A 27,940-nucleotide genomic window follows, 5' to 3' on the forward strand; every position below is an offset into this window, starting at 1 on the left:
GAAATGTTCAATGCTCATCAGCGGGACTCTTGCGTCACTGGAACTGGGAACACTTTGCTTATCATCGAGATAGCTATGAATCAAACCACTTGCTCTTTGCATCCGTCCTTGCTTTCTTTAGGACAAACCTATTCACATCCCCCATCACGTTTTCCCTTCCGGGCTGGAGATCACTTCCACCAGACAAGTGAGGGTAAGTCCTCTTTGGACTATGTACAACCTTTCCGTGATGACCGTATAAGAGGCAGGGCGGGGTGTTCCATCCGGACATTGCTGTCCTACTGGGAGAGTCTCTGCCGCTGCGGTGCAACGTGGTGGTCCGCACCGTCCAATGTCTCCACCCTATCCTATCATTTCATAGCTCTACAATGGCCTTTCCAGGCCGGAAGAACCTGCTCCCAATAAAAAAGATTTTTTTAATGCCTAACGTTTTAAATTGCTGTGGCCCAGTCAAATTTTCGTCAATGTTCTTTGATGTGGATGAGTCGCCGATATATGCGTAGGCTTGGTTGATTTAATTCGAGCAATGATATGGGCAAATATGTTACAAGCTTACAAATATTAATTGTAATTTGCATTCCAAACAGTAGCAATAGCACTTGCTGTCCTACTCCCTAGCCAAGCTTAAAAATGAAAAACATTAAAAAGTACCAGATTGGGTATACCTTAAAGCCCCAGGTCGCTCACATGATGTGAGGCTTTTGCGAGTGAAGATTGCCCGATATAGGCTCACCGATGGGAGTGGAGTGAGGCTTTCCTGAGACTCGAGTCCTGTGGTGTCAACTTATGCTTGCTAGCTTCTGTTCAGCGCTATGCCGCAGTAGATGATCCTCCAGCCTCTGAGACTCGTTTCAAATTAGGTACCTGACTTCACAGTTCATCCCGCTCTGGTGAATCCACCAGTAGCTATCAGAACATTTGTCATGCAGTTGTGCCGAAAGGACTCGGTTAATGGCAGGGATACAAACTATCAGGAACACACAGTCCGGTGAGGACTTGGCGGTAGGCGGTAAGGCTGAAATTAATCGGGTGGCGGGAGTGCGAACGCAGCACCGGCCACCGGGCTGGCATGGTAGGTACGGCAACAAAGTTGGATAGCTCGGCTAGGATGCACTCGGATCACTGAAAGAAAAACTACACCTGAAATTGGAATATTATTACGGTACACAAATCTCCACCCCTTTTAACTTCATTTTATGCCAGAGTAAAAGATGTTTGCATGGACAATTGGAGATTAATTCTGCCACCCGGTAGTAAGTAATATATCCTCGTAAGCTTAGAACTACACCCGTTGCGGAATAAAAGTACGGTACACAAATCTCCACCCCAAATCAATTCATTTTACACCCCTAGGTTAAGGGTGTAAGGGGGCGTTAGGAAGAATTAAGCATGTAATTTACGATAATAATTTTACGCCACAGTGCAATTTAAGCCAAAACAATTTCTACGCCTTGCGACATGGTGTAGAAATACCAGCGGGCTGCGAAGCTGAATGTGTACAATTTAGGTCAAGATGTAAAAATAGCTCACGTTATAATCCGCATACAAAACAAAAGTATTAAACGATAATAATTGTATGTTCTTTTCCAGAGGGAGTAAAAATACGACTGGGTAAATATACATCGCCAGCCATAACTATCCCCCAGCGTGATTGTATCTACTGTCGTCTTCTGAGCACTTTCGATAGTCAACTATGGTGCATCTCTCCAACGTGTTTATTTAAAATAACTTAAAACGACAGATCACAGGCTGCTACAGATTGGTTCCTCCCAACACTGACTTTCCTGAGGATATCACAAGCTGCACAAATCACATTTTATTCACAGCACAGGTCATCAGGTCACTAAGTCACGTTTCATCATGTACTTTAAAAACAACTGACCATTTCTTTGTGTAACGAGTATCGACACCAAACGTACGGTCTCTGAAATCAAAGCACAGGTGTACGAACTAGGAAAGCACTGACAACAAAAACTCCGTAAAAAAAATGACTGAGGCCTTCTCAACTCACATCATCTTCAGTGCCTATAGGTACTGAAGATGTTTCACGGCACGACACTACAGTGCGTTACGTGTATCGCGGTGCTGAGTTCCTATTGGAAACATCCACATACTCGAACGCTCTCAATGTTGGAGCGTCCAAGTTTGTAGATGTTTCTATGGAAACTCAATACCGCGATAGTTACTAGTAGCGCACAGTAGTGCCGTGCCGTGAAACAGGGCCCTGCTCGGTCACCCGACCACTGCACTGGTGCCTCTGAATCGGCAACAGTGGATTATACGAAGGATGACATTCTCGGCCGCACTGAGAGGAATCGCGAACTTCATAACCCGTGCATATATGACCTCAAAAAGGATCATGCTGGGCCCTCTAAAAGGCAAATATAGCACAGCGTGCGCCGCAGCGAAGGCAGCCAGCATCTTCATCTCACTGTTTGGGAGACGATATTTCACATCGCTGACCAGGCACTGGGTTTCTGGGCGAACGGACACAGAGTTGCGCCCAGCCTGCAGCTCCGAAATCGTCGTGCCGCCACCGATCACCAAGGTGGCCGCCAGGTCGTCATCTACCAAGATTGAAAGATAAAAAGAACTATTAACCACTGCAATCTTTAAGTTAAGAACGACTTTGTATGTCAGGCCGTCCATCCGTCCGTCCATCCGCCCATCCATGTAAATTGAAGGATGTAAAGAAATATTAAGCACTGTAATCTTTAAGAAAATAGCAATTTTGAATGTCGATCCTTAAAAATTGACAGATGAATCTATTAACCCGCGCACCGAAGGGGTTCTGAGCCAACTTAGAAGCGACCAGAGGGTGGATGACCGCCCCCCAAAGATCTCAAGAACTAAGAAACTTCGCGAGAAGTGGCAAACGACATTCGAAAGCTCGTAAGAAGGTCTATGAAAAAGTACTTCGGTCATTTTTCGCTAGGGTTCAAAATGACGTCATCAGAGGTCATCGAAGGTCAAATTATGCGAGTAACCGTAAAAAGACCGACAACATTCAACAAACGACTCCGTAGCTCATGAACAGAAGAGATAAAAAGTCGTATAAAAAAGGAATCTGATGGAAATAAGAATGACTTGAAATTTATTCCATTGACTTATAATGGGCAGGTAAAAAAAGACCTATTCGTAGGTCATCGATATGCAATTCTGAGATATACGAGTTGTAGGCAGGGCTGCGGAGTCGGAGTCGGAGTTGGAGTCGGTCGGAGTCGACAGTTCTGCTCGGAGTCGGAGTCGGAGTCGGAGTCGCCAAAATCTTACCGACTCCGACTCCGGAGTTGGAGTTAACGCTGCATGTCTCAACGTAATGCACTGCACCTGTCGACGATGCTGCGCTCGAAATGAGATTTTGTCGAAAAAAGACCATGTTGCTGTTTTGGACGAACGTTTCCAGTGAAAGAAGCAGAAGACTGTGAATTCCCCAGAGCCTGCTTTTTAATTCTGCATGTTATTTGTAAAGCATATTTGCAACGCAAAGCCTTGGAACGCGCAAGGGATCGTTTCAGGCAAGATAAAAACGTCTCCGTTATGAACTTTAATATCATGATATGGATTTTAATACAACCGTCCGGAGTCGGAGTTGGAGTCGGAGTCGGAGTCGATTGTTGAACCCGGAGTCGGAGTCGGAGTCGGAGTCACCCTAAAATCCATCGACTCCGCAGCCCTGGTTGTAGGTGCTCATCACCAAAATTATTTCTGTGAGTTTCAAGATCTGCTTTCAACAACGAGATAGCAAACTTCGAAGATTGTGTTTCGAGGTGAGGTCACTTAAGGTGGCCTGGTGGCCTGACTTTTTAAAGATATGAGCTAAAAATTTCCAGAGGGTGTGCGAAATGGATGTATCAACAGTCGTGCCAAATCTGGCGGCGCTATGCGCCGCCTTTTTTATGCTATCTGACAAAAGTTGAGGGGGGGGGCCGCTCCCCCGTCGGTGCGCGGGTTAAGCACTGTAATCATAAGGCAAAAAACGATATTGTATGTCTGTCCGTGAAAACTGAAAGATATCACTAGTAAGCACTGTAACATTTAAGTACAGAACGATATTGTATGTCACGGACGGACGGACCGACAGACGAGACAGACGAAACAGACAAATGTAAAATATTGGGGGGGACACGTCCCTCGTCCCTCCCCCTCCCCCCGGTGGCGGAGCCCATGGATGAGACAGGCGAGACGGACGGACGGACGGACGGACGGACGGACGGACAGACGGACGGACAGACGGAAAACGGACAGACGGACAGACGGACAGACGGACAATTGTCGTCAGTCATCATTAATGGTAGTTTAAAACTCACCTTCAACGGGTGTGGCGCCCTCCGGAGGCAGGAGTTGTGCGGTGTAGCACGCCTGTCGCGTTATTGAGGTGACTTTGTCCTAATGCCATTCTCGCCGGCGTGACCCACGACGAGAGCCAGGTCACCCCAAACCTGAAAGTAATACACAAAATAAATTAGCAACTTTTTCAGGCCAAGATTCTAGTACTTTTGTAAAACGTAGAGAAACAAAACTACTAAACATACCTAAACATATATTGATCAATCGACACATTGAACATTTGGTGAAGTTACAGTTAACAACCTCAGTAGGTACTTAACTGATTTCTCAATTTGCCCTTGAGAACAAACTGAGAGGGTCAATTTGAGCTTCTGGAATCACTGATCAGAATGCCACGTATTGACACAAACAGCTAAGTGAGTGACATGCATACTGCATACAGACAGCAGCAAATCAATTTCATCAACTGCTACATCGAAACATTATCAAGTCAACTTACCCTCAAAGTTATTCGGAAATGGGTCCAGCACTAGTCAGTCATCACCACACCGAACGCACCAGCACACTCGCACCTATCTCACTGTTTCAACCGCCAGAAGATCACTTGCAAGCGCCAGAAGTCTCCGTGGCTCCGGTCCGGAGCAGACACAAAAATGAAAATGGCGGAAACGGAAGGCTCGCGAGCCGCACGTGGACGCTATCGTAAAATAATGAGCATATGGGTGCAGAACTATCATGTTTAGGGTATTTTAAATCCTTGTCATAAAATAACACCATCCTCATCGAAACACACTTTACCAAGGATGCATATTTACACCATGATGAGGGTTGAATTATCAGCTGACAAATCAGAGTGCAAATTTATGCTATCAGATGGGTATTCTTATCCCACTTGAAGAAAGTACACTATAGTAGTAATTTTACCATCCATCAATTAGAGGGGTAAATATCTCAAAAGTTAGAATTGCGCCATGAGTGTTAAACTGGATCAAATTAACCTCCAAGAATACGCTCGTGATAGAGTACATTCGCACCGGAGCATTATTTTATTCTCCATATACGTCGAACAAGGGTATAAATATTCTTGATTTCGGTGTAATGGCGGTGTATAATAATCAAATTCAAATTACCAAGGTGTACTTTTCTTTCAGTGATATGGCACAGCGTGGCACACATTTCGAGCGTCAGAAGTTGTGCCGGCCCAGACTGACACGACCTTGCGTTCCCCGCGCCGACCGCCCCAGTTTCCGCCGCATATCTTATTCATCCTGGAGCGTTGTCGATGGCTGTGCGTGCTCCTCATCGCCGCAGTTGTCACCCTTACAAATGAGCCATCTGTCATAATTATACGGCACGCCACCACAGCGATATATCTACGTGGAAGGATAAAACTTCTTTACTCTGCGAGTAGGGAGCTTCTCGTCGCAATTCATTAACTTGTTGTGAGCGTTCTAATGAAGTAATTAACATGCCCAGTGTCAAGACCACAGTTTTGACTTCTGAAGAAATATGTAAATAGTTATTCATACCTTTTGCTGAAACGCCGCCTTTCTAAAGAAAACTATAGTACCTACACAATACCTAGTTGACGACTTTTGCCACATAAATGTCATGGCGTTGACCCGAGGCCAAAACTTGGGCTCCACATGCAAAAGAAAGATTGAAAGAACGATCCAAAGATTTTACACCCTGCCTTAATTCACACTTTATGGTTTTTAGTTTTGTAGGTTCATTACAATACCTAAAAAAAAACAGAAGTCTAGCGAACATGCTTAACCCTATTCCTGGCGGGCTCCGCCGGGACAAGAAACTGGCGGGGGGGGGGGGGCCGATTCGGCCCCCCCTTCAGATCTCAAAAACTACACATCGCAGCGACAAACGGCGAACGGCGTTTGATAGGTCGTTTAAAGATCTACAACTTTTACATAAAACATTTTCAGGTCAGGTCAATATTGAGGTCACCAGAGGTCATCAACGATAAAATGTTTTGGAATTAGTTACCTATATAACTTTTAAACTAAGAAACATAGAGACATAAAACCAATACATTTTTTGTTGCTCTCGCCGAGGCGATGCGAAATAAGTATGTGATGACCTTCACAGGTCAATTTAAAATTTGACCTGAGGTCAAGGTCAGGTCATTCATCAATGAGGTTGTGGGGTATGGTCATGCTGCATACCAAACGACGCGCCTTGACCAGGCGAGCAGTTTGGTACCACTTACAAGTCTTTAGCACCATCATGTCGTGATTTATTGACAGAAAAACGATTTATGACGTCACATGACCTCAGATGACGTTTGCCGGTGCCCCTGTCAATTAGCGGCACCAGGACCATCACCGATGAGATAATCTTCCGTAATACTGAAAGAACTGGGTGTTTTTGACTCGTTTACACGAAGCAGGAGGCGTTTCAATATTTTCCCATAGGCTTGCAATGTAAAGGTCACGAGTCTGGCCTGACCTCAGGTCACAGATATTAAAATTCTGAGACATAAAAAATTGCACATACTGGTACCCTAACTAAAGCCTGAAGAGAAGAAATTGATCGGTCAAAAACTCTAGCTCTGGCGTGATTGCAAACTTTTCTGAGGTAGGGTCACCAAACCGCCTCTGGTGACCTGACCTGAGGTCAGATCAACTCAAAATTTTCAGAAATGTTGCGTAAAAGCCTTTAAGAAAAAGTCAGAAAATTTGAGCTTCCTGGCTCAAAGCGTTTGGGAGATATAACCAAAAAACCTCAGGGGGGGCTCCTGAGGCCCCCCCCCCCGCCAGGAATAGGGTTAAAACAATTAAACACAAACCTTCAGTTGAGCCAACTTGCTAAACGTACTTACAAAAACAACCTCTGATGACATTGAGTGACGGTTCAATAGAGTGAAATCGAAAAAAAGATCACTCGAAAAGAACACCTATGAAAAGACTTGATAAACGGTGTCTCATGTTATTTGAGCACTCATGATAACTGACACACATTCACAACACAAAACAAGCAGGAAGACAGCATGGAATATGTTGACACCGTGTATGTTGGCCCGCTGTTCGTCACTTGACTTCAAAGTTCAAACATGATTTATGTGATAGCATTTCATCTAAAGTAGACAAAAAGTGATAAAACTTCACCTTTTCGTGGCATCTAAATGAAACACCGCTATAGCAGTGGGTCTAAATACTTCTAAAACGGTAGCCTCGAGCTTGCATAAAATGTCCATCTATCAACCCCCTAATGTACGATCAGCCGCACCAGATACATCATGAGCACACCGCACTTCATCCTCCCAGACTTCGCTTGTTTTGTTTTGTTGGGTTCGACCCTTTTGGTCCAATTAGACCATTTCAGAGCCGGGAGGATGATAGGAATCAGGGGGAGACAATTGATCTGGGCAGGCACCCTAGTGAGTCACCGGAGCTGCGCCCGGCCGAATGGACAGGCCGACCAGCCCCAAGGTATTCACTGAACCCGGCTACGGGTGTGTTCCCTCGGGAGCAGCGGTGCTGCTCCAAGGGAGCAGCCCGCATAAGATAAAGTTGCCTGTCCAGCCCGGAGGGGGGTTGCGGCGTGGAGGAGAAGGATTTCAGTGTCCTGAGGATAGAAGCCACGGAACGGAGGACGCCACACTTCATTCTCCCAGACTTCCGCATCATGCCTAAGGTCTCGAGTCTACGAAGTAACTATCGTTGTGTTAGCTTCTCCGTCACCAAAACGCTAAAATGCAACGAATCAGGAAACACGGACCCGCGACAAACTCACATACACTTGTCACATGCACTTGGAATACAGTTCAAAATGAGACCTCACAGAATGAAGCTGGCATTCTGCACTGTCTCGGAATGTAGGGGATGGGCCCGAGCTGGTAGACCTGCACGACACCTATCGGCCGGCGTCTGAAACTGGTCGCCGTCGCTGGGGGCCGGGTCGGGCGGCTGTGGCCAGCCACAGTGGTCCCCGTCCGACACACACAGCTCACTGCGGGTGCAGAGCTGTGTCCTACAGCTCCCCACGAGCGTCTGCCGCTCGCTGTCTATCTACACCGGCGTCTACCGGTCGGTGTCTCCTGTCTACACCGGCGTCTACCGGTCGTTATCTCCTGTCTACACCGGCGTCTACCGGTCGCTGTCCAGTTCTGTGTAGCTGCGCAGCTGAGGACCCCCGTAGTTCTCGTGGCCAGGGTCGTGGTGGTGGCCATTGGATGGAGGCGGCGCCTTCTTCATTTCCAGACCGTCAATGTCCTCCGTGTCCTGCGAAAATGTGAAAAAAATTGCTAAGTACAGGCGGGCATTACGTTTAGTCATAAAGAACGCGTCCAGAAATCAGAGGTTGAAAAGGCAAGAGCACCTGTAAGAGCAAATAATAGTTTCAAGTCCAGAACTAGCAATAAAACGAAGTTTATTGAAGACCAGCAAACCTACTTACTGCATCTATTCTTAAGCATTGGGTTGATCCGACATCGTAACTTCTCTAAACTACGTAACTACTCTAAAGCTCCTCTTTAGAACGTATGCTTACAAACTCCTCTCCGACGTGGAAGTTGAGCGCGCTCCTCCACCGTTCCGGCAGACAACAGCCCAGCCGAGTGCCCAGCGGGACGATGAGGCGAGGGTCCATCTTGCGAGGGTCGCGCGTGCCGGTGGCAAAGCTGACCAGCATGCCGACTATGACCACCACGGAGGAGGCCAGCGCCGAGTAGTACATGTAGGAGAGGTAGTAGATGCCGAGCGCGTCACCCCTGTCGACACAGAGGCTCCGTCAGTGGCACAGTAATAGATAGTCTTAGGTACTCAGCGCAAAAGAAATACAGCAGATTCATCCGTAATATAGACTGAAATATGATTGATCAGATACGCGGCGAATGCGAAATAGCATGTTAGTGATTGCTGTAATGACGACTGGCAGTGATAAAACGGTGATGCCGGGCGCCGGCAGAATGACAAGTATGACTAACCGGATTCCGGTGTCCCGGCACATCTTCCCAGCCCACCTGCCTCCTATTTCACCTTCTTCTAATTCTAACGACCCAGCGTTTTATCCGTCTCCGTCTGTCCGTCTGTCCCCCTGACCATCTGTCCGTCTGTCCGTCTGTCCGTCTGTCCGTCTGTCCGTCTGTCCGTCTGTCCGTCTGTCCGTCTGTCCGTCTGTCCGTCTGTCCGTCTGTCCGTCTGTCCGTCTGTCCGTCTGTCCGTCCGTCCGTCCGTCCGTCTGTCTGTCTGTCCGCCGCCCGCCTCACTCACGGGTCCTCGGTGGGTGCCGGGACGGTGGCCGTCGATGGTGCCAGCGTCGTGGTCGTCATTATCTCAGAGACGTTGAAACGCGGACAGTCGTCGATCGAGGTGGGCAACTTCGTCGAGTGGATGCGACCGAGCGCCTTCTCGATCTGGAAGCCCACTCCGACCCAGAATATGACGATCAGGCCGGAAAAGGTGCCTACCAATGCGCCCTGCGGATCAAACACACCATGTGAAAAAATCGACTGAATTATGCTGAAGAGTATATTGTATTGGTTGAGCGTTGCCACCGGAAAGCGACAGAATAAGAGACCAAACGAACGAACGTGTGAACGAACAAACGAATGCACGAACAATTAAATGAATGAACGATTGAATGAATGAATGAATGAATGAATGAATGAATGAATGAATGAATGAATGAATGAATGAATGAATGAATGAATGAATGAATGAATGAATGAATGAATGAATGAATGAATGAATGAATGAATGAACAAAGAAGGGTTAACGATTGTTTAACGCATGTGGAACCTTACTGGCTAAAAATGCTTAGCACTGTGTGTTACAATACCACAGTTGCCAGTCTCCGCTATAATTTCGTGCTGAGCTAGTTAAGTACGTGTGACTGTTTAATACCAACAAATTGATCACCACTTTAATGCAAAGCTGCTGCAGCGACGTTTGATTTCAGCTTGCAATCTGTTGTGCAGGGCTCACTATCTCGCTCGCTCGTTCTTCGCCCAAAAGGCGTTTTACTGGTTATTAATAATATCGTGACTCGTGAGGCACAGCGCTAGATATGAACTGATGAAATGTGGTCGAACGATTACCACTGCAATCGCAAGACATTAAAGTTTATTTTACAGAATAGCAGACCAATCAATCAATGAAGGCTTGAACAATGATCATGCACTGACAAAGACACACAAATTCCTCAGATGTCATTTTTTATTGAAACGTGTCTACGTTAAAACCAAAGCTCACTGATCATACTCACGATATGGTTAGCCCAAGGGAAAAACATTCCCAGGGTGAAGAGACCCAGCAGAGGTCCGCCGACCATGCCGAAAATGCTCAGCGCCGCCTAAGGCAAACACAAAACGATCATATACGTAAATATACATGTAGGACAAAGACTGCAAGAGTGGTGCGAGGATAAAATGTTAGCGTTCCGAGTCCAAGGTAATGCGGCTCTCACAGGGCAATGCTTAGGAAATTCTCATGAAATCTATTTATTGTTAACATGAAACGGCTGATAAAGCAAATTAATATTGGCACTTGCCTGTAGAATATCTCCAAGCTGTTCAGCAACAAAAACTAGTACGAACGAGAGCAAACCTGAAAGTAAGTATGCATCGATCAGAGGTTGTGATGGTGCAGTCGTTTGGGAAAGTGCAATATTGTGCATCCATTATAGCAAGCAGAAACACATAATTAAAAACACTTAAGTGCTTAGAGGGCATTTACGATGTTCAGGGACATCATCCTTGCGTGTTTTACTCAGTCGAATAAACACGGCGATAGCGCTTAAAACATTTATTAATTATTCAACAACGACGAACGCAGGTTTTGATATTTCTATGGTTTGCAAAAGTGCCGGCTGACGATTAAGAGCAGATTTGCGCAGAAATTATGCATGAAGTAAGGACAACGCACTGCTCACTCACGATACTTAAATACGTTATGCATAGCAATAAATGCAAATTATATGGCGGTTCAAATCACCACCAGCATAAAGCTATTGATCGCTGGTCACCGTAAATAGTTATGCCCAACGTACCGAATCCGATTGCCAGCCACTTGGACCACTTGGCCTGCTTCTCGCTAGAGATGTCGCGGCTGGTGAAGGGCTTGATGAAGTCCTCCACTGTGATAGCCGACAAAGAGTTGATGCCGGAGCTGACCGTGCTGAGGGAAGGGCAACGGAGGCCTGGTCAGGCACCGTGAGTAAGACAGAACTAGAAGCGCTGATAAAACTTGACTGTCCTTAATTTACATTCGTGCAGAGCACCGCTTGTCATTTGGATGTTACACGAACAAGATCAACATGTAATAATGCCTACATAAGACCGAAGGAGAAGGAAAAGATGGAAAGGTTGAAGAAAGGAATGGGAAATGAAGAGTGGGTCAGTGTCAGGAAGGGAAAAGGCCATTGAATACGAACCGTATGCCGTCACTGTCTTAATGCGTTTCTGGCTATTCCGCCTCACCTGAGGGCACCGCTGAAGATGCCCGCCACGAACAATCCTGGCACGCCGGGGATCTGTCCCATGGTGTCCATGACGAACAGCGGGAACAGCTGGTCGGGCGTGGACACGCTCTTGGAGGTCAGCGGGTCGCAGTGCTCGTACTTAGCGTAGATGACCAGACCGGCGTATCCGCAGATGGTGAGGAGCGCGAATAGGCCGAAACAGTTGATCCAGATGGCACTGGGGGTGGTTCGAGCCAGAGTTAGCTGGATGGAAATTGTCACACTGATCAGTAATGTTTAGCTTTCAACAGCGCAGTCAGAAGAACACCTATCCGTGCTTCTATCCTCAGGATACTGAAATCATTCTCCTCCAAGCCGCAACCCCCCTCCGGGCTGGACAGGCAACTTTATCTCATGCGGGCTGCTCCCTTGGAGCGGCACCGCTGCTCCTGAGGGAGCGCACCCCGTAGCCGGGTGCAGTGAGTGCCTTGGGGCTGGGTGGTCTGTCCCTGGACGGGCTCAGCCCCGGCGACTCACTAGGGTGCCTGCCCAGACCAATGTCTCCCCCTAATTCCTATCATCCTTCCGGCTCTGCAATGGTCTTGTCGACCGAAAGGGCCTAACCCAACAAAACAAACAAAACAGAAGAACAGTTTTAAAGTCCACGTAACAAATGTTAGGCAGGGTATTCACTTATTTCATTCAGCACTGTCATTGAGTGAATGCCATTGTCGCTCATTAAATGGGGAATAGGTATTCCTTTCGTTCCAGATGCTTGACAGTTAACTGGAAGTCATTAAAGGGACCATCCCACCTTCAAAAAAGTTAATGAATTGGCATGAAAGTGATGTCGCTCGGTTCAGAAAGAGCAAAAATGAATATCTACCAAATTTCATCAAAAAATATTCACCGGTTTTCAAGATATTAGACTTTTACTTTTGTTTACTTTTTGGGATCTCCGCTGTTCCTAGCGACTTTATTTGAAAGTGCGGCATTTGTTGCGCGCAAAGCAGCATATACCACCGCGTGCTGCCAAACGTTTTAGTAAAAGATTTAAAAATCGTTAGATCTCCGCTGACGTCACAAATTCTAAGGGGGCATACCAATGCATTAGCCCCTTAGAATCCGAAAACTGCAAGTTTGAAATTCCATATCTCCGAATTAAAGCATTTTTCGATGTTGTGAATGCCCAAACCGGTATTTTCAGGCCATGGCCACCAATTTGGCTATCTCAACTCAAAACTAATGTTAAGGTGGGAGGGTCCCTTTAAAGGGAGATAATGACCTTTTTCCACAAAATCTGAGTTAGGATCATTTTCTGACAAAACACAACAAGTTATAATGTAAATTAAAACCATTTTGCTCAATGCGGTACCTTGCCGCAAATATCTCAACTTGAAGTCACGTTAGCGGGGAGCGCTGAAAATGACCGTTGAATAAGTACTTACATCACTTTTTGGTACTTGCATGTAATTTTGTAAAATGAGCGTATTCCTTACATTTGATCTTCATCACATCTAGTTAGTTAATGGTCGTCTATAGTGCCTTCAAAAGATATTCATGGTTTGGGGGTGGTTTATGTCTAAATTTACGCAACTATTTTTCCTGTTCATCATCTGAGGCCATATGCTGCTATTTTAGTAGCAACGACTCAATTTTGAATCGGTCCCGCCGACTGCACAATAAAAGAAGATAGATACAACACTTTTGCGGCATCACTGAAAAACTTATGCAGTACTGTTATCAAAATTCTCATAACACCGTTCGACAAACCTGAAGTCTTTTTGAAATAAATATGCTTGTATTTTTCGCTTCAGGCTCTGAGGCCAAAATAATGAATTTCGTAGTCGCAATCGCAAGATTTGGCTGCGTTTCTGGCGCATGCCGTTCATTTGTGGCGCAAAATAATACTTGGAAACAAAGAAGAGTAGGCACTATGTACGAATCTAATTAATTCTAAACCGAATTAACTCTAATTCAAATTAGAATCCTTACAACCAAGCAACGACAAGGCGATAACATAAACAAAAACCCAAGCGTCGCTGTTTGAAACAAAAGCGCCATATACTGCGACTTTTTTATAGAGAAGGACAAGAAGGACAACGCATTTCGGTGGGTGTTACAAGTACTGCAAGTACTGCTTCTTTTTTGCAAAAATAAAAACCTTTTTCACATACGAAAATGTGCTAGGAAATTTTCATATTTTATAGAAACTACAGTAGAAATAGTATAGACTAGGGTGGCCCGCGTGCTCCGCAACGCGAAAAGGGGCATTTACGATCGGCGGGTGTTTGGTTTTCTTGTGTCGGTTGGGTTAGCTATCCATTTCGGTCGATTGATTTTAGACGGCTAAACGTTTTGGTTTGGAAAAAATATCCACCGCATCGAGGTGCCCGTGTCTGATAAGCATGCTTTCCACTTCAAAATCTGTCAAATGTGTTTTATAATTGAGGTGCGTAGTTTTAAGACAAATGAAAGGCGTAGATAATTTTCGCTAAAAATCGTTTTGCAGAGGTTTGAAACATTTATATTTTTAAGAATACTGTTGCTTGTCATGCAAACGTGATGATTGGATCTTGGAGAGAATTGAATGCTCTTTCTAATGATAGCATTTTCAATTGTCAAGCATATCAGGTTAAGCAGCAAATCCCGTGTAACTTTTTAGTGGCACATTATGGACAAATACCATTTAATTCAGCGATTTTTTCCACATTGTTTTTGATCAATTAGCTTTTCACAATGTTTCCATGAGAGACGGTACATTTTTATTGCTAATAGGCGCTGTTTCAACTCATTCCGTCTGACGATCACCTGAAATTAATATAAATTCCAAAATCCGTCCAAAACGTTCATTTTTCAAAAGAAAGTGTCCTCCCCGGTGCACGTGGCGCGTGCCAACCCCTGCACCGCACACCATTCGATAGCCCGTTTGATTCTCTACACGATGCTGTTTTCCCCGTACCGGTCGGGCCCACGGTTACCGAGATATTGCACCGGGACCGGACCCGTGTCGGGCAAATTTGGCTGTTTTCGCCCGTTTTTGCCAGCCGATTAATACATGTAAAGTCTATGACGCGAATTTGCACTTTTTGGGCACGCGCCACGCGCTGGCTATCGATCCGATCGAGCTGAGACCCATCAAAGGCACGTTGTCCATCCTTGTTCTAGGAGTTGCGCAAACTTCAGCGCGGTAGGTGCAACGGTGTGACCTGTAACCCGCGCTACGTAGCACCATGTCGCGACCTTCGTAATAGACAGAAACTACGCCCTCCTCAAATAGTAATATAGACAAGCGGCTGCGCCACTTGCTTCGCGGCGTAGCCATAAAATACGCAGCAGCCAGTTCGCTTTCGAATGGTGTCTGATTCATACCGATGAGCCGTCTGGAAGCAGACCCTGGTCACACTGGGTCAGGCCAGGTCACCTTCGGTCAGGCCAGGTCGTATAGGTCACAACGTCACATTGGATCGGCCTGTACCACACTTCTACTAATTCTACCCATACCACTACTCCTACCACTACCCCTACCACTACCCCTACCACTACCCCTACCCCTACCCCTACCCCTAACACTACGCCTACCCCTACCCCTACCCCTACCCCTACTACTACCCCTACCACTACCCCTACCCCTACCACTACCTCTACCCCTACCCCTACCACTACCCCTACCACTACTCCTACCCCTACCCCTACAACTACCCCTACCCCTACCCCTACTATTTCCCCTACCACTACCCCTACCACTACCCTACTACTACCTCTACTACTACCCCTACCACTACCCCTACCACTACCCCTACCACTACCCCTACCACTACCCCTACCACTACCCCTACCACTACCCCTACCACTACCCCTACCACTACCCCTACCAATACTACTACCACTACCACTACACCTACACCTACCACTACCACTGGGTCATGTGAGGTCACAGATTATCATTTAAACTGATGAACTAAAAAAGAGTTCCTTACCGTGCTCCTGCTCGTGTAATTCCATTATTCTTAATCATATTTGGTGGAAATAGCGCCTTGTGACGAATGTGGCGCGTTGCGACAAACGTGGCGCATTTGTACCTGTTATTTTGCCATGCATCCTTCCTCCGCATTGCACCTTTATCGGACCATATTTGACAAAGTTGTGCGATTTGCGGCAAAAATAGCGCATGTGGACAAATGTGGCTCACTACGGCAAACGCGGTGCATTTGTGTAAGCGCATTGAAAACTGTCTTTCTTTTCCGAAAATCAACACCTTCATTCGCCTCTGTTTAGCAAAATAAATAACTTGGCCAATCTGCAAATGAGAGGCACCCGCCGCCGATCGTCATGCATTTTATTGTCAAAGGCGAATGAACCCGGCTGCCGATGCCTTGAAGCAAGCTTGAGAGCCGAGCAAAATTTGGAGAAAATGCACCTTTTTCCAGCGCGTGCCACGTGCAAGCCATCCACCCCCTGAGTCTCGAAACACGCCACTGCACGTGCCCGTGACGTCATCAACATACTGCGAAAATTTCAGCCCAATCGACCGCACCGTTTGACCTGTGCACGGCGTCAAAGCACACCTCTGCACGGTGCAAACAGACAGAAACACAGACAGAGTTTCATTTCACAAATAGTATAGTAGACAAGCGGCTGCGCCACTTGCTTCGCGGCGTAGCCATAAAATGCGGCAGCAGCCAATTTGCTTTCGAATGGTGTTTGATTTAAATTGATCTGTGGTCTGGAAGCAGAGATATGGACGGAAATGTGCAGAGGAAATTTTTTAACATAATAACTTAGTTGGATGAAATTTGGGTCATATGGGGTCAGGTCAGGTCAAGTTGGCCATCCCTGGTCACACTGGGTCAGGCCAGGTCACCTTCGGTCAGGCCAGGTCGTATAGGTCACCACGTCACATTGGATCGGCCTGTACCACACTTATTCTACTTCTACCCATACCACTACTCCTACCACTACCCCTACCACTACCCCTACCACTACCCCTACCACTACCCCTATCCCTACCACTACCACTTCTCCTACCACTACCTCTACCACTATCCCTACCACTACCCCTAACCCTACCACTACCACTACCCCTACTACTACCCCTACCACTACCCCTACCACTACCCCTACTACTACCCCAACCACTACCCCTACCACTACCCCTACTACTACCCCTACCACTACCCCTACCACTACCCCCACCACTACCACTACCGCTACTCCTACCAATACTACTACCACTACACTACCACCACTACCACTGGGTCATGTGAGGTCACAGCCTATCATATAAACTGATGAACTAAAAAAAGAATTCCTAACCCTGCTCCTACTCGTCTAATTCCATTATTCTTAATCATATTTGGTGGAAATAGCGCCTTGTGACGAATGTGGCGCGTTGCGACAAACGTGGCGCATTTGTACCTGTCATTTTGTCATGCATCCTTCCACCGAATTGCACCTTTATCGGACCATATTTGACAAAGTTGTGCGATTTGCGGCAAAAATGGCGCCTCGTGACAAATATGGCGCATTGCGTCGAACCCGGCGCGTTTATGTAGGCGTATTGAAAACTGTCTTTATTTACCGAAAATCAACACCTTCATTCGCCTCTGTTTATCAAAATAAATAACTTGGCCAATCTGCAAATGAGAGGCACCCGCCGCCGATCGTCATGCATTTTATTGTCAAAGGCGATTGAACCTGGCTGCCGATGCCTTGAAGCAAACTTGAGATCCGAGCAAAATTAGGAGAAAATGCACCTTTTTCCAGGGCGTGCCACGTGCGAACCATCCACCCCCCGGGACTCGAACCTCGACACTGCACGTGCGCGTGACGTCATCAACACGCTGCGAAAATTTCAGCCCCATCGACCGCACCGTTTGACCTGTGCACGGCGTCAAAGCACCCCTCTGCACGGTGCAAACAGACAGACAGACAGACAGAGTTTCATTTCACAAATAGTATAGTAGACAAGCGGCTGCGCCACTTGCTTCGCGGCGTAGCCATAAAATACGCAGCAGCCAGTTTGCTTTCGAATGGTGTTTGATTCATACCGATGAGCCGTCTGGAGGCAGATATATAAAGGATTATTCTGATGGCGTAGTTGGATAAAATTTGGGTCATACGGGGTCAAGTCAGTCGGTCATCCCTGGTCACACTGGGTCAGGTCAGGTCACCTTCGGTCAGGCCAGGTCGTATAGGTCACCACGTCACATTGGATCGGCCTGTACCACACTTCTACTAATTCTACCCATACCACTACTCCTACCACTACCCCTACCACTACCCCTACCACTACCCCTACCACTACCCCTACCCCTACCCCTACCACTACCCTTACCCCTACCACTACCCCTACCCCTACCACTATCCCTACCCCTACCACTACCCCTACCCCTACCCCTACTACTACCCCTACCCCTACTACTACCCCTACCACTACACCTACCACTACCCCTACTACTACCCCTACCACTACCCCTACCACTACCCCTACTACTACCCCTAACACTACCCCTACCACTACCCCTACCGCTACTCCTACCACTACTACTACCACTACCACTACCACTACACCTACCACTACCACTGGGTCATGTGAAGTCACAGACTATCAGATTAACTGGTTAACTAAAAAAAGAGTTCCTAGCCCTTCTCCTACTCGTGTCATTCCATTATTCTTAATCGTATTTAGTTGAAATGGCGCCTTGTGACAAATGTGGCGCATTGCGACAAAAGTGGCGCATTTGTACTTGTCGTTTTGCCATGCTTCCTTCCACCGAATTGCACCTTTATCGGACTATATTTGACATAGCTGTGCAATTAGCGGCAAAAATAGCGCATGTGGACAAATGTGGCGCACTGCGGCAAACGCGGTGCATTCGGTTAAAGGGACCCTCCCACCTTAACATTAGTTTTGAGTTGAGATAGCCAAGTTTGCGGCCAGGCTCAGAAACCACCATTTATCCTGGTCGCAACCCCCGCAGCTTTATGGTGTTCAAGAAATTTCTTCCCTTTACTTGCAGGGTGGGACCAGCGTGGTCCCTATCTCTTAACCATTACGGGAGTCTGATGACGTCATCAGGCTTTCGAACGTCCGTTAAATGTTTGACTAAAACGTTTTGTAGCACGCGGTGGTATATGCTGCTTTGCGCGCAAAAAATGCCGCACTTTCAAATAAAGTCGCTAGGAACAGCGGAGATCCCAAAAAGTAAACAAAAGTAAAAGTCTAATATCTTGAAAACCGGTGAATATTTTTCGATGAAATTTGGTAGATATTCGTTTTTGCTCTTTCTGAACCGAACGACATCACTTTCATGCCAATTCATTAACTTTTTTGAAGGTGGGAGGGTCCCTTTAAGCGCATTGAAAACTGTCTTTATTTACCGAAAATCAACACCTTCATTCGCCTCTGTTTATCAAAATAAATAAGCTGTCGATCCGCAAATGAGAGGCACCCGCCGCCGCTTGCCATGCATTTTAGTTGCAAAGTTTATCGAACCCGGCTGCCGATGCCTTGAAGACCGAGCGAATTTGTGAAGAAATACGCACTTTTCCAGGGCGTGCCACGTGCGAACCATCCACCCCCCGGGACTCGAACCTCGACACTGCACGTGCCCGTGACGTCATCAACACCGTGCGAAAATTTCAGCCCCCTCGACCGCACCGTTTGACCTGTGCACGGCGTCAAAGCACCCCTCTGCACGGTGCAAACACACAGACAGAAACACAGAGTTTCATTTCACAAATAGTATAGTAGATGTCTGTGTTGAAGCATGCGATAGCATGCTTTTGCATCCGGAAATTCCCATTGGTGGGTCGCTGAAGAAAAGTTCGGCCAAGCCTGTTTGTCAGTATGTGAGTGAGTATGTGAGTGAGTATGTGAGTTTGTCCAAGCTTTTTTGGACCTGGAGTCAAAATGGGTGGACCGATCGGGACGAAAGTGGGACCGTTCGACTCGTCTCCGGCGAGGTAAACTTTTGGTACTGGCCTCGGTTCGCTCAGTGCTTCGTGGCACATGCTATTCCGCTTCAAAGTTTCGGTGACACGAATTTTTTTGTCAAGGCTACAGGTCAACCCGAGGTCACGGACAAAGCCACACTGGCGGGACACATCGGTAACACCTTGAACCAGTTTCCAGGGGGGTCACCGACTGCGAGGGGTGCAGGCTGCACGTGCTGGGGGCGGAAAACCGTTTTGACGTGAGGTCCTCTGGCTCAAAGAAATTTTGAGCTATCAACCTCAAAATCGGTTCAATGTCAGTCTCAGGCAAGGCCTCCAAAATAGTGCACATTTGGTTGAGCTAAACTCTGTGGTGCATGAGCTATGTACGTGCAAGCCGATTGCACCCCTTCGTGCGTTGCCACGCCTGCAGGGTAAACGGCCGCTCTAACTGGTTCAAAACTTGCAGGTCATAAGAAGAATACATTGAGTCATAACATTCCGGCGAGATAATATCCGAGGGGTGCAAGCTGCGCGTGCGGGGGGCGGATAACGGTTTTGACTAGGGAGTAACTAAAAAGTGGCGAAAAATGTGTTGATCCGTTAATTGATCCGTAGTTGATTTGATCCGTTAGATAGATGTGTTGAAAAACAGTCCAGCAAATTGCAGCAAATGCGCCGCATTTGCCGCAATGCGCCACATTTGCCACAAAGCGCCATTTCCGACAAAATCGAGTAAGGGTAATGGAATGACACGAATTATTCTGTGACCTGACATGACCCAGCGGTGTTGGTAGGGGTAGGGGTAGGGGTAGGGGTAGGGGTAGTGGTAGGGGTAGTGTAGTGGTAGGGGTAGGGGTACGGGTAGTGGTAGGAGTAGTAGTAGGGGTAGGGGTAGTGGTAGGGGTAGTAGTAGGGGTAGTGGTAGGGGTAGTGGTAGGGGTAGTGGTAGGGGTAGGAGTATGGGTAGTAGTAGTGGTAGGGGTAGGGGTAGATGTAGTGGTAGGGGTAGGGGTAGTGGTAGGGGTAGTGGTAGGGGTAGGGGTAGTGGTAGTGGTAGGGGTAGTGGTAGGGGTAGGGGTAGTGGTAGGGGTAGTGGTGGAGGCAAAAGCAGAACAGTGGCCCGGGCTGATCCCAGCGGACGAGAGGTGACCATGTGACCTGGCTTGACCCAAAGCGACCGGGGCTGACCCCTTTGACCCGTCTTGACCCCGTATCACCCAAATTTCATCCAACAACGCCCTCAGAACAGTTCTTTTTTAAAGTCTCTTCACATTTCCGTCCATATCTATGCTTCTAGACGACACATCGACATGAATCAAACACCATTCGAAAGCAAATTGGCTGGTGCCGCAATTTTTTCTACCACGCAGCAAAGCAAGTCACTAGAGACCGGAACTGTATCAGGTTAAGCAGCAAATCCCGTGTATCTTTTTAGTGGCACATTGTGGACAAATACCATTTTAATTCAGCGATTTTTCCACATTGTTTTTGATCAATTAGCTGTCCACAATTTTTCCATGAGAGGCGGTACATTTCTCTTGGCAATTGACGTTGTTTCAACTCTCTCAGTCTGATGGTCACGGGAAAATAAAATAAAATCCAAAATACGTCTAAAATGGCACTTTTTGAAATGAAATTGCCCTCACACTTGCACGTGGCGCGTGCCACCCCTGCACCGCACACTATTCGATTGCCCGTTCGATTCTCTACACGATGCTGTTTTCCCCGTGCCGATCGGGCGCACGGCTACCGAGATATTGCACGGGGAACGGACCCGTGTCGGGCAAATTTAGCCATTTTCGCCCGTTTTTGCCAGCCGATTTATACATGTAAAGTCTATGACGCGAATTTGCACTTTTTGGGCACGCGCCACGCGCTCGCTATCGATCCGATCGAGCCGAGACCGCTCAAAGGCACGTTGTTCATCCTTGTTCTATAACTTGCGCAAATTTCAGCGCGGTAGGTGCAACGGTGTGACCTGTAACCCGCGCTACGTAGCACCATGTCGCGACCTTCGTAATAGACAGAAACTACGCCTTCCTCAAATAGTAATATAGACAAGCGGCAAGCCGCTTGCTTCGCGTCGCGAGGATATGGTTTGCGCATAATTGTCCAGTTCGAGTAGTAAAGGTTTTGTGTAATAGTGATTTCTAGAAGCCTTGATGTACGCGAAAAGGTGAATGATGGAGTCCAAATGGATAAAATTCAAATAAATGGGGCATTTCAGGTCACATGGGTCACAGTGGGTCATGCTAGGTCAGTTTTAGTCACCTCAGGTCACCTTTGGTCATGACAGGTCACTGGGATCCCCTCAGGTCGCGATAGGTCAGGTCAGGTCACAGGGGTGAGCTCAGGTCACGATAGGTCAGACCAGGTCACTTACATTACGTTAGAGCAGGTCAATTAGGTCACGATGGGTCAAGCCAGGTCAATGGTTGCTGGGCCAGGTGACGTGTCACGACCATATCGCGTGTCACATTGGGTCGCAACATAACGACCCTTACCTAGCCCAAACTAACCGAACCTAAACTAACCAAACTAACCCAACCCAAGACCCGATTGGACATAACCTGACCTATATAGGATGTTGGTGTAGATAAGACTGCAATATAGTGGCAAGCAGGAATAAGTCTTATGCAAGGGATAATATCTTGTAAGGGATGCGCTTGCTTCGCGTCGGAGATAAATTTGTTTTCGAAAGATATTTGATTCATATTGATGGGTCAGCTGGAAGCGGAGATACCTATAATCGGAAACGCTCGTAGGAAAATTTTGGCTAAAGAGCTTTGTTGGGTAAAATTTTGGTGACATCGGGTCAGACTGGTCACATGGGATAACTCCAGTCAAGCCTGCTCACAGGGCTACACTGAGTCAGACCAAGACACCCCATTTCACCATGATATCATGATAAACAAATATAGATAGACAAAAGTAAATATATTTGGTAAATTTTGTTTCAAATTTCGCCCACAATCAACACTGCCTGAAGACAAATTCAGATTAATGAATACACACACAATGCACACGCACACACGCATGCACACACTCGCTTGCAGAAAAAAAACAGACAATGTATCACAATGATCTCGTTCAGTGCAGCGTTCGTTCCGACGCAGCAGACACACACACCACTCACATGGGCAAACACACAACAGGCCCGTAACACAGGAGTGTGACTCATATAAGACCTCCTCCATGACCGCCTAACTGCACAAAAGAAGGCACAGTATACTCTGGCGGCATCTAGCACCCAATACCTTATTTTAATGACACACACTGCAGCAAACAATCAACATACCAGACCCATAATAGATGGGTGTGACGTATATGAGACGTGCGCCCTGCTCTCTGAACTACTGCCGTGTCAGGGATACCACTCACTACTCCAAGACCTCTTGGTACACGACATTGCGGGTGGAGGTGCCCGCTACAAACACCTCCACGCCGGCAGCGGCGCCCACTCTCGACATCGCCACATACAACTGGCCGTGAGTAAAGACTGGCGAGGGCAGGTACACGCCAACTCGCTTCTTTGTCTGACCCTGGCTCCGGTTGATAGTCATTCCGAAGGCTACACTCAAAGGGAACTGTAGCCTCCGGAATGAAAACCCCAGGCCAGAGTCAGACGAAGATTCGAGTGGGATGCGCGGAACGAACACACTCTCACCCCGAGCAGGGCCGGTCAGCACGCTCAGCTCGAGGACGTTGTCAGCCAGGGTTTTGACCACGCACAGTGTACCGTTAACAGCGCGCGGTGCGTCCAAGTTGCGCATGAGAAGAACCGGTGCGCCGGCTTTCAGGCGAATTTTGTGAGGTGGTAGGCCGGAAATTTCTATCTTATTCAGTACCTCCGCTGTTAATGGCACGGCGTTTGTGTCGGTCATGGTGTCGACGCTGTCGTACACCTTCTCTTGCCCTGGCATGCTCTCCATGACGTGGTCGTTGATGATTTTAGCATCCGAATTGAGGACTGTCAGAATAGTGCGCTCTTCGAGCCACTCAAGATTTTGACAATTTTGGGCCAGATCGGGGTAGATGCGCTCGGCCAGCTCGGCGAGTGATCGCGCCGGGCTGAGCACCGTTGGCGGAACCGTCACGCTGTCGAGTGTGCCTGGGCATAGAGGAAGCCGGCCGGAACCGAGCTGCGACAGGAAGGTGGCATACTCGCCGGCCTCGAGGTCACCCTGTAGCTGCACGCGCATGTTTGTACGCAGCGTCAGACATGTCACATACTGCCACAGCGGGGATGCTTTGAGGCAGGCACCGACAACCTGATGCCGTGCACCACCCTTCACGACCGGCAGGATCTGTTGCCAATCACCGGCAAACAGAGTCAGCAGACCGCCGAACGGCCGGTCGGTGCCCCTTAAGTCCCTCAGCGTCCGGTCCACGGCCTCTATGGCACGCCTGTGAGCCATGCCTGCCTCGTCCCACACCAGCAGGAGGCATCGGCGGATGGTATCGGCCGCTTCTCCTCTCCTACTTAGGTCACACGTGGAGGTGTCCGTTAGCGAGATGGGGATCTTAAATCTCGAGTGGGCGGTCGTCCCTCCATCCAGCAGACTGGCTGCTATGCCAGACGTAGCCACGGCTATGGCCTCTCCGGCGGCGGCACGCACCGATGCCAGCAAAACATTCTCTAGGAACGTTTTACCGCATCCTGTCGGAAGAAAACATGTATGTTATGCGTTTTATAAATTAACTACGAAAAGTTGTCGTAACTCATTAAATTGATAAAATATGCGCAAATAAATGCTATGGAAAGTGTTAAACGTAGGTTTGGGACGATACATATGACATATGGTACATGACCAAAGTTTGCTATATCATCAGAGGTGGCAGAACGTTTTTTTTATAAATACCTTCAGCTGATCATATTAATGATTGGTCGGCATATCTAACTTTTTTAAGTAATTTCTCACATATATTGAAACATAATAACTACATAGCCTATGACCATGTTTTTTTTTAAGAAAAATAAGACTGTTTTCTTTGCATATTAGTCTTGATGCATTAGTCATTAACTCGAATATGAAGTGCGACTGTACTCACCACCAGGTGCCTGTAGGAACAGCAGCCCGCCCTCGCCGGTGGCCAGACGGCGCGTGACTTCGTTGTAGACGTCCCGCTGATCTTGTGTGAGCAGAGGCACACGCTCGTCCACCAGTCGCTGGTGATGGTCGATCGGCTGGTTGTCCTCTTCTTCGGGGGCCTGGGCAGGCGCGTCCGGCGGCTGTGGCAGACCGACATCGGACAGGGCCAGGCCACTGATGCGCCGGAGCTGGCGGCCGATCAGCCGCAGTGTCTCGGAGAAGACGGGGTGTTGCGCGTCGTCACCACCGCCGTCCATGGGGTCATCGTCGTCGAGATCGGCGTCATGTTCCAGCCGGCCGAGCCGCTGAAGGCGCCGCCGCACGTCCTGCGACATGGCTGTGCGGAAGTTACGCCACAGCAGCTGAATATCGCAGCTGGCGCGGCCCTCGATGGTGATGAGTGCGAAGAGGCACCTCAGCTGCCGGGGGAAGGTGATTTCGGCTGCCTCCGCCATGGCCCGATGCCAGTGCTGGCCGTCCTCCAGCAGACCGAGCACCGAGCAGGCCTCCTGAAAGGTGTCACGCACTTGACCGTTGACAGTGCGGAGCGCCTCAAATGAGCGCGGCCCCCGCACGTTGTGCAGGAGAAGGCGCAGGAAGAAGCGTTCCCCGGCGCGTGGGCTCACCGCGTAAACACGGCCGAGAGCCCGTGCGGAGAATATCCCCGGCACGTTTGGATGTGGTGCTCCCCGCCGCCGCCGCCTCCAGCTTTTTGTCGCCGTCTGCCATGTATAGTACCTGGGGACTTCATGATAGAGCAGAGTAGCGGCGAACTCGTCCTCTGCGCAGATGTTAAAGAAGCTGGTGAGCTTGGACTGCTCCTGCCTGTCAATCACTTGCCGTAGCTGGTCGTCGGCGTGGAACCTTACCAATCGGTCTTGACCGCCAAGGTGGACCGGCAGCGCTTCTACTGTGGGCAGGTGCTCGTGGATTGGGTACTGGAGCAGGCGCCAGGCGGCCTCCATGGCGCTCAGATAGCGGCCCTGCTGAAAGGTCGCTATCTCGTCGACCACCGCCGGCTCACCTGGTGCCACCGCGAACATGACCTGGTCGCTTCCCTTCGTCACGTACTTCAGGACGTAACGAATGCAGGTGAAGGCATGGGTGATGAGCTCCACATTGACATGGCATTGCAGTGCGCGGCTGAGTAGGGGATTGTATGGCACAATCCAGCGGTTGTCCACAGTGATAGGACCACCGGGTCGGCCGGCCAGCTGCACGGTGCGCCCGCCGTCCAGCGGGCTGCGGCGGCGGTACTGCGGGTACCCCGTGTCGTTCACCTCGGTGACAGCGGCGAACTGCTTCGGGTATCGCTTTGTGCAGGCGCCATCAGCCATGCACGGGGCCGCTGGCCGGTGGGCACCGCACGGGCCGTGCACCATCTTGCTGGTGACGACAGCATGTAGCTCTGGCTCTGTTGTCGGGTCCGGGATCTCGGCCGAGACGAACAGGTCGACGGTGTCAGGCCGAGGCTTGTCGTCTGGCTCCAACCACAGGACAATATGGGCATGAGGGAGGCCGCGCTTCTGCCACTCGATGCAGCTGATGAAGGCACGGACCTGACCGAAGACCGCGCCATCTCGGAGCAGGTGCAGGAGGCCGCGCAGCTTCTGGCGAAAAACTTGTGACACCACTTCTGGATGGTCTGAAGGCTGCTGTCCCGGGTACAGGCGTCGCAGGGTGTCCTTAATTTCCGCCCACATTGGATTGCACGTGACCGTGATGAATAGGTCGCCACCTCCAAACTCGCGAACGTACGCCATGGCATCGTTCAGCTTGGCGACCATGTAGCGGGCGCTGCCGGTAAAGGATGCCGGCAGCACGATGCGTCCGACATCAGCGCCGTGCTCGTCACCGGCGTGAATGGCGTCCGTCAGGCCGCGCAGCGTCTCTGTCCTCAGTGCCGGCTGGTGTTGGCGCAGGTAGCAGAGGCGGTCCGATTCGATTTTCGCGAAGGCGTCCACCAGTAGCTGCTGAAAGAGTGACTGGCCTCTGACGATCAAATTGAAATGGCCTGGACGATAGCGCAGATGGAACGCGTAGTACTCTGTTGCTGTTATGTTCATGGCGTGCTTCATTTCTAGGGACCAGCGACAGAGGTAACCGGTCTCTGCAAAGAACTGTTCTGGTGGCGTCAATGGATGCAACCATTATATAAATTGACTTGACCTATGTTGACCTTCCTGAATGATCGAATGAAATTGAACAAACTTTTTTGATGTTGACCTTCTTGAACGAATGAAATAAGGTAAATAAATTAAAGAATTGAAATGAAGTAATGATTAATTCAATAAATGATGTAATGCATGGTTAAATGTACTTACCGATGACGGGCCAGCACCTCCAAAGATCCACGCATGAAACGACCACCTGCACACGAGGCACGATACCCAGGAGGAAAGAGTTTTCGTCATGTCTAGGATTGCGAGAGTAATATTGATATTTACATGGTAATAACACTCTTTGCTGGCGAATAACTTCAATTGAACCACGTACCGTTACCATGCACATAATGGTAGCAGCGAGGTACCCTTTCAATATACTCTTATCTTGCGGGTTTGGTGAAAATGAATCCTCCAGGAGGTGGTAAAAAAGTTTTCAGTGATCCATCATCCACCGTCCACCATCCATCGTCCACCGCCCACCATCCACCATCCACCATCCAGCGTCCACCATCCGACGTCGACCGTCTACTCACCGCACCCGTCACCGCCACCTACCGCGCGGCGGCTACACAGACAGTCCGAGAAGGGATAGTTACTCGTAGGGTCGAGTAACTACGAGTAACGAAGTTAACGACCCGCGATGTCAAAATCATCGACGCTGCTGACGACTCCGTGCCATGTTGCGCGTTTCTTCGGAGTCTTCATCTGTCCTTGTTTACATTCGGCAACGATGCGAGTGATGGTGCGCTCGGACACTCCAGTCAGGTGGCTCACTCGGCGTCTGACTCGCATGTGTGTCAGACGGCACCAGCCAATTGCGGCACCAGCCAATTTGCGGCACCAGCCAATTTGCTTTCGAATGGTGTTTGATTCATGTCGATGTGTCGTCTAGAAGCATAGATATGGACGGAAATGTGAAGAGACTTTAAAAAAGAACTGTTCTGAGGGCGTTGTTGAATGAAATTTGGGTGATACGGGGTCAAGACGGGTCAAAGGGGTCAGCCCCGGTCGCTTTGGGTCAAGCCAGGTCACATG

The 27,940-nt window shown here is 48.6% G+C and overlaps 1 protein-coding gene across 2 annotated transcripts in view; it reads right to left on the reverse strand.

Moving 5' to 3' along the window:
• Window positions 1-7,217: 7,217 nt before the first annotated feature.
• Window positions 7,218-27,940, reverse strand: part of LOC122384260 (sodium-coupled monocarboxylate transporter 1-like) — a 40,465-nt gene continuing 19,742 nt past the window's right edge. For both annotated transcript variants that reach the window (XM_043371457.1, XM_043371456.1), the window contains exons 9-15: window positions 11,726-11,944; window positions 11,296-11,423; window positions 10,798-10,853; window positions 10,513-10,599; window positions 9,519-9,724; window positions 8,797-9,016; window positions 7,218-8,528 (exon numbers count right to left, since the gene is read on the reverse strand). In XM_043371457.1, the coding sequence (XP_043227392.1) occupies window positions 8,394-8,528; window positions 8,797-9,016; window positions 9,519-9,724; window positions 10,513-10,599; window positions 10,798-10,853; window positions 11,296-11,423; window positions 11,726-11,944 (1,051 nt within the window). In that variant the 3' untranslated portion in view covers window positions 7,218-8,393. The remainder of the gene's footprint in view (window positions 8,529-8,796; window positions 9,017-9,518; window positions 9,725-10,512; window positions 10,600-10,797; window positions 10,854-11,295; window positions 11,424-11,725; window positions 11,945-27,940) is intronic.

This window comes from Amphibalanus amphitrite, unplaced genomic scaffold, assembly GCF_019059575.1.
Source record: "Amphibalanus amphitrite isolate SeventyFive unplaced genomic scaffold, NRLGWU_Aamphi_draft 000184F_arrow, whole genome shotgun sequence".
Classification (NCBI taxonomy): domain Eukaryota; kingdom Metazoa; phylum Arthropoda; class Thecostraca; order Balanomorpha; family Balanidae; genus Amphibalanus; species Amphibalanus amphitrite.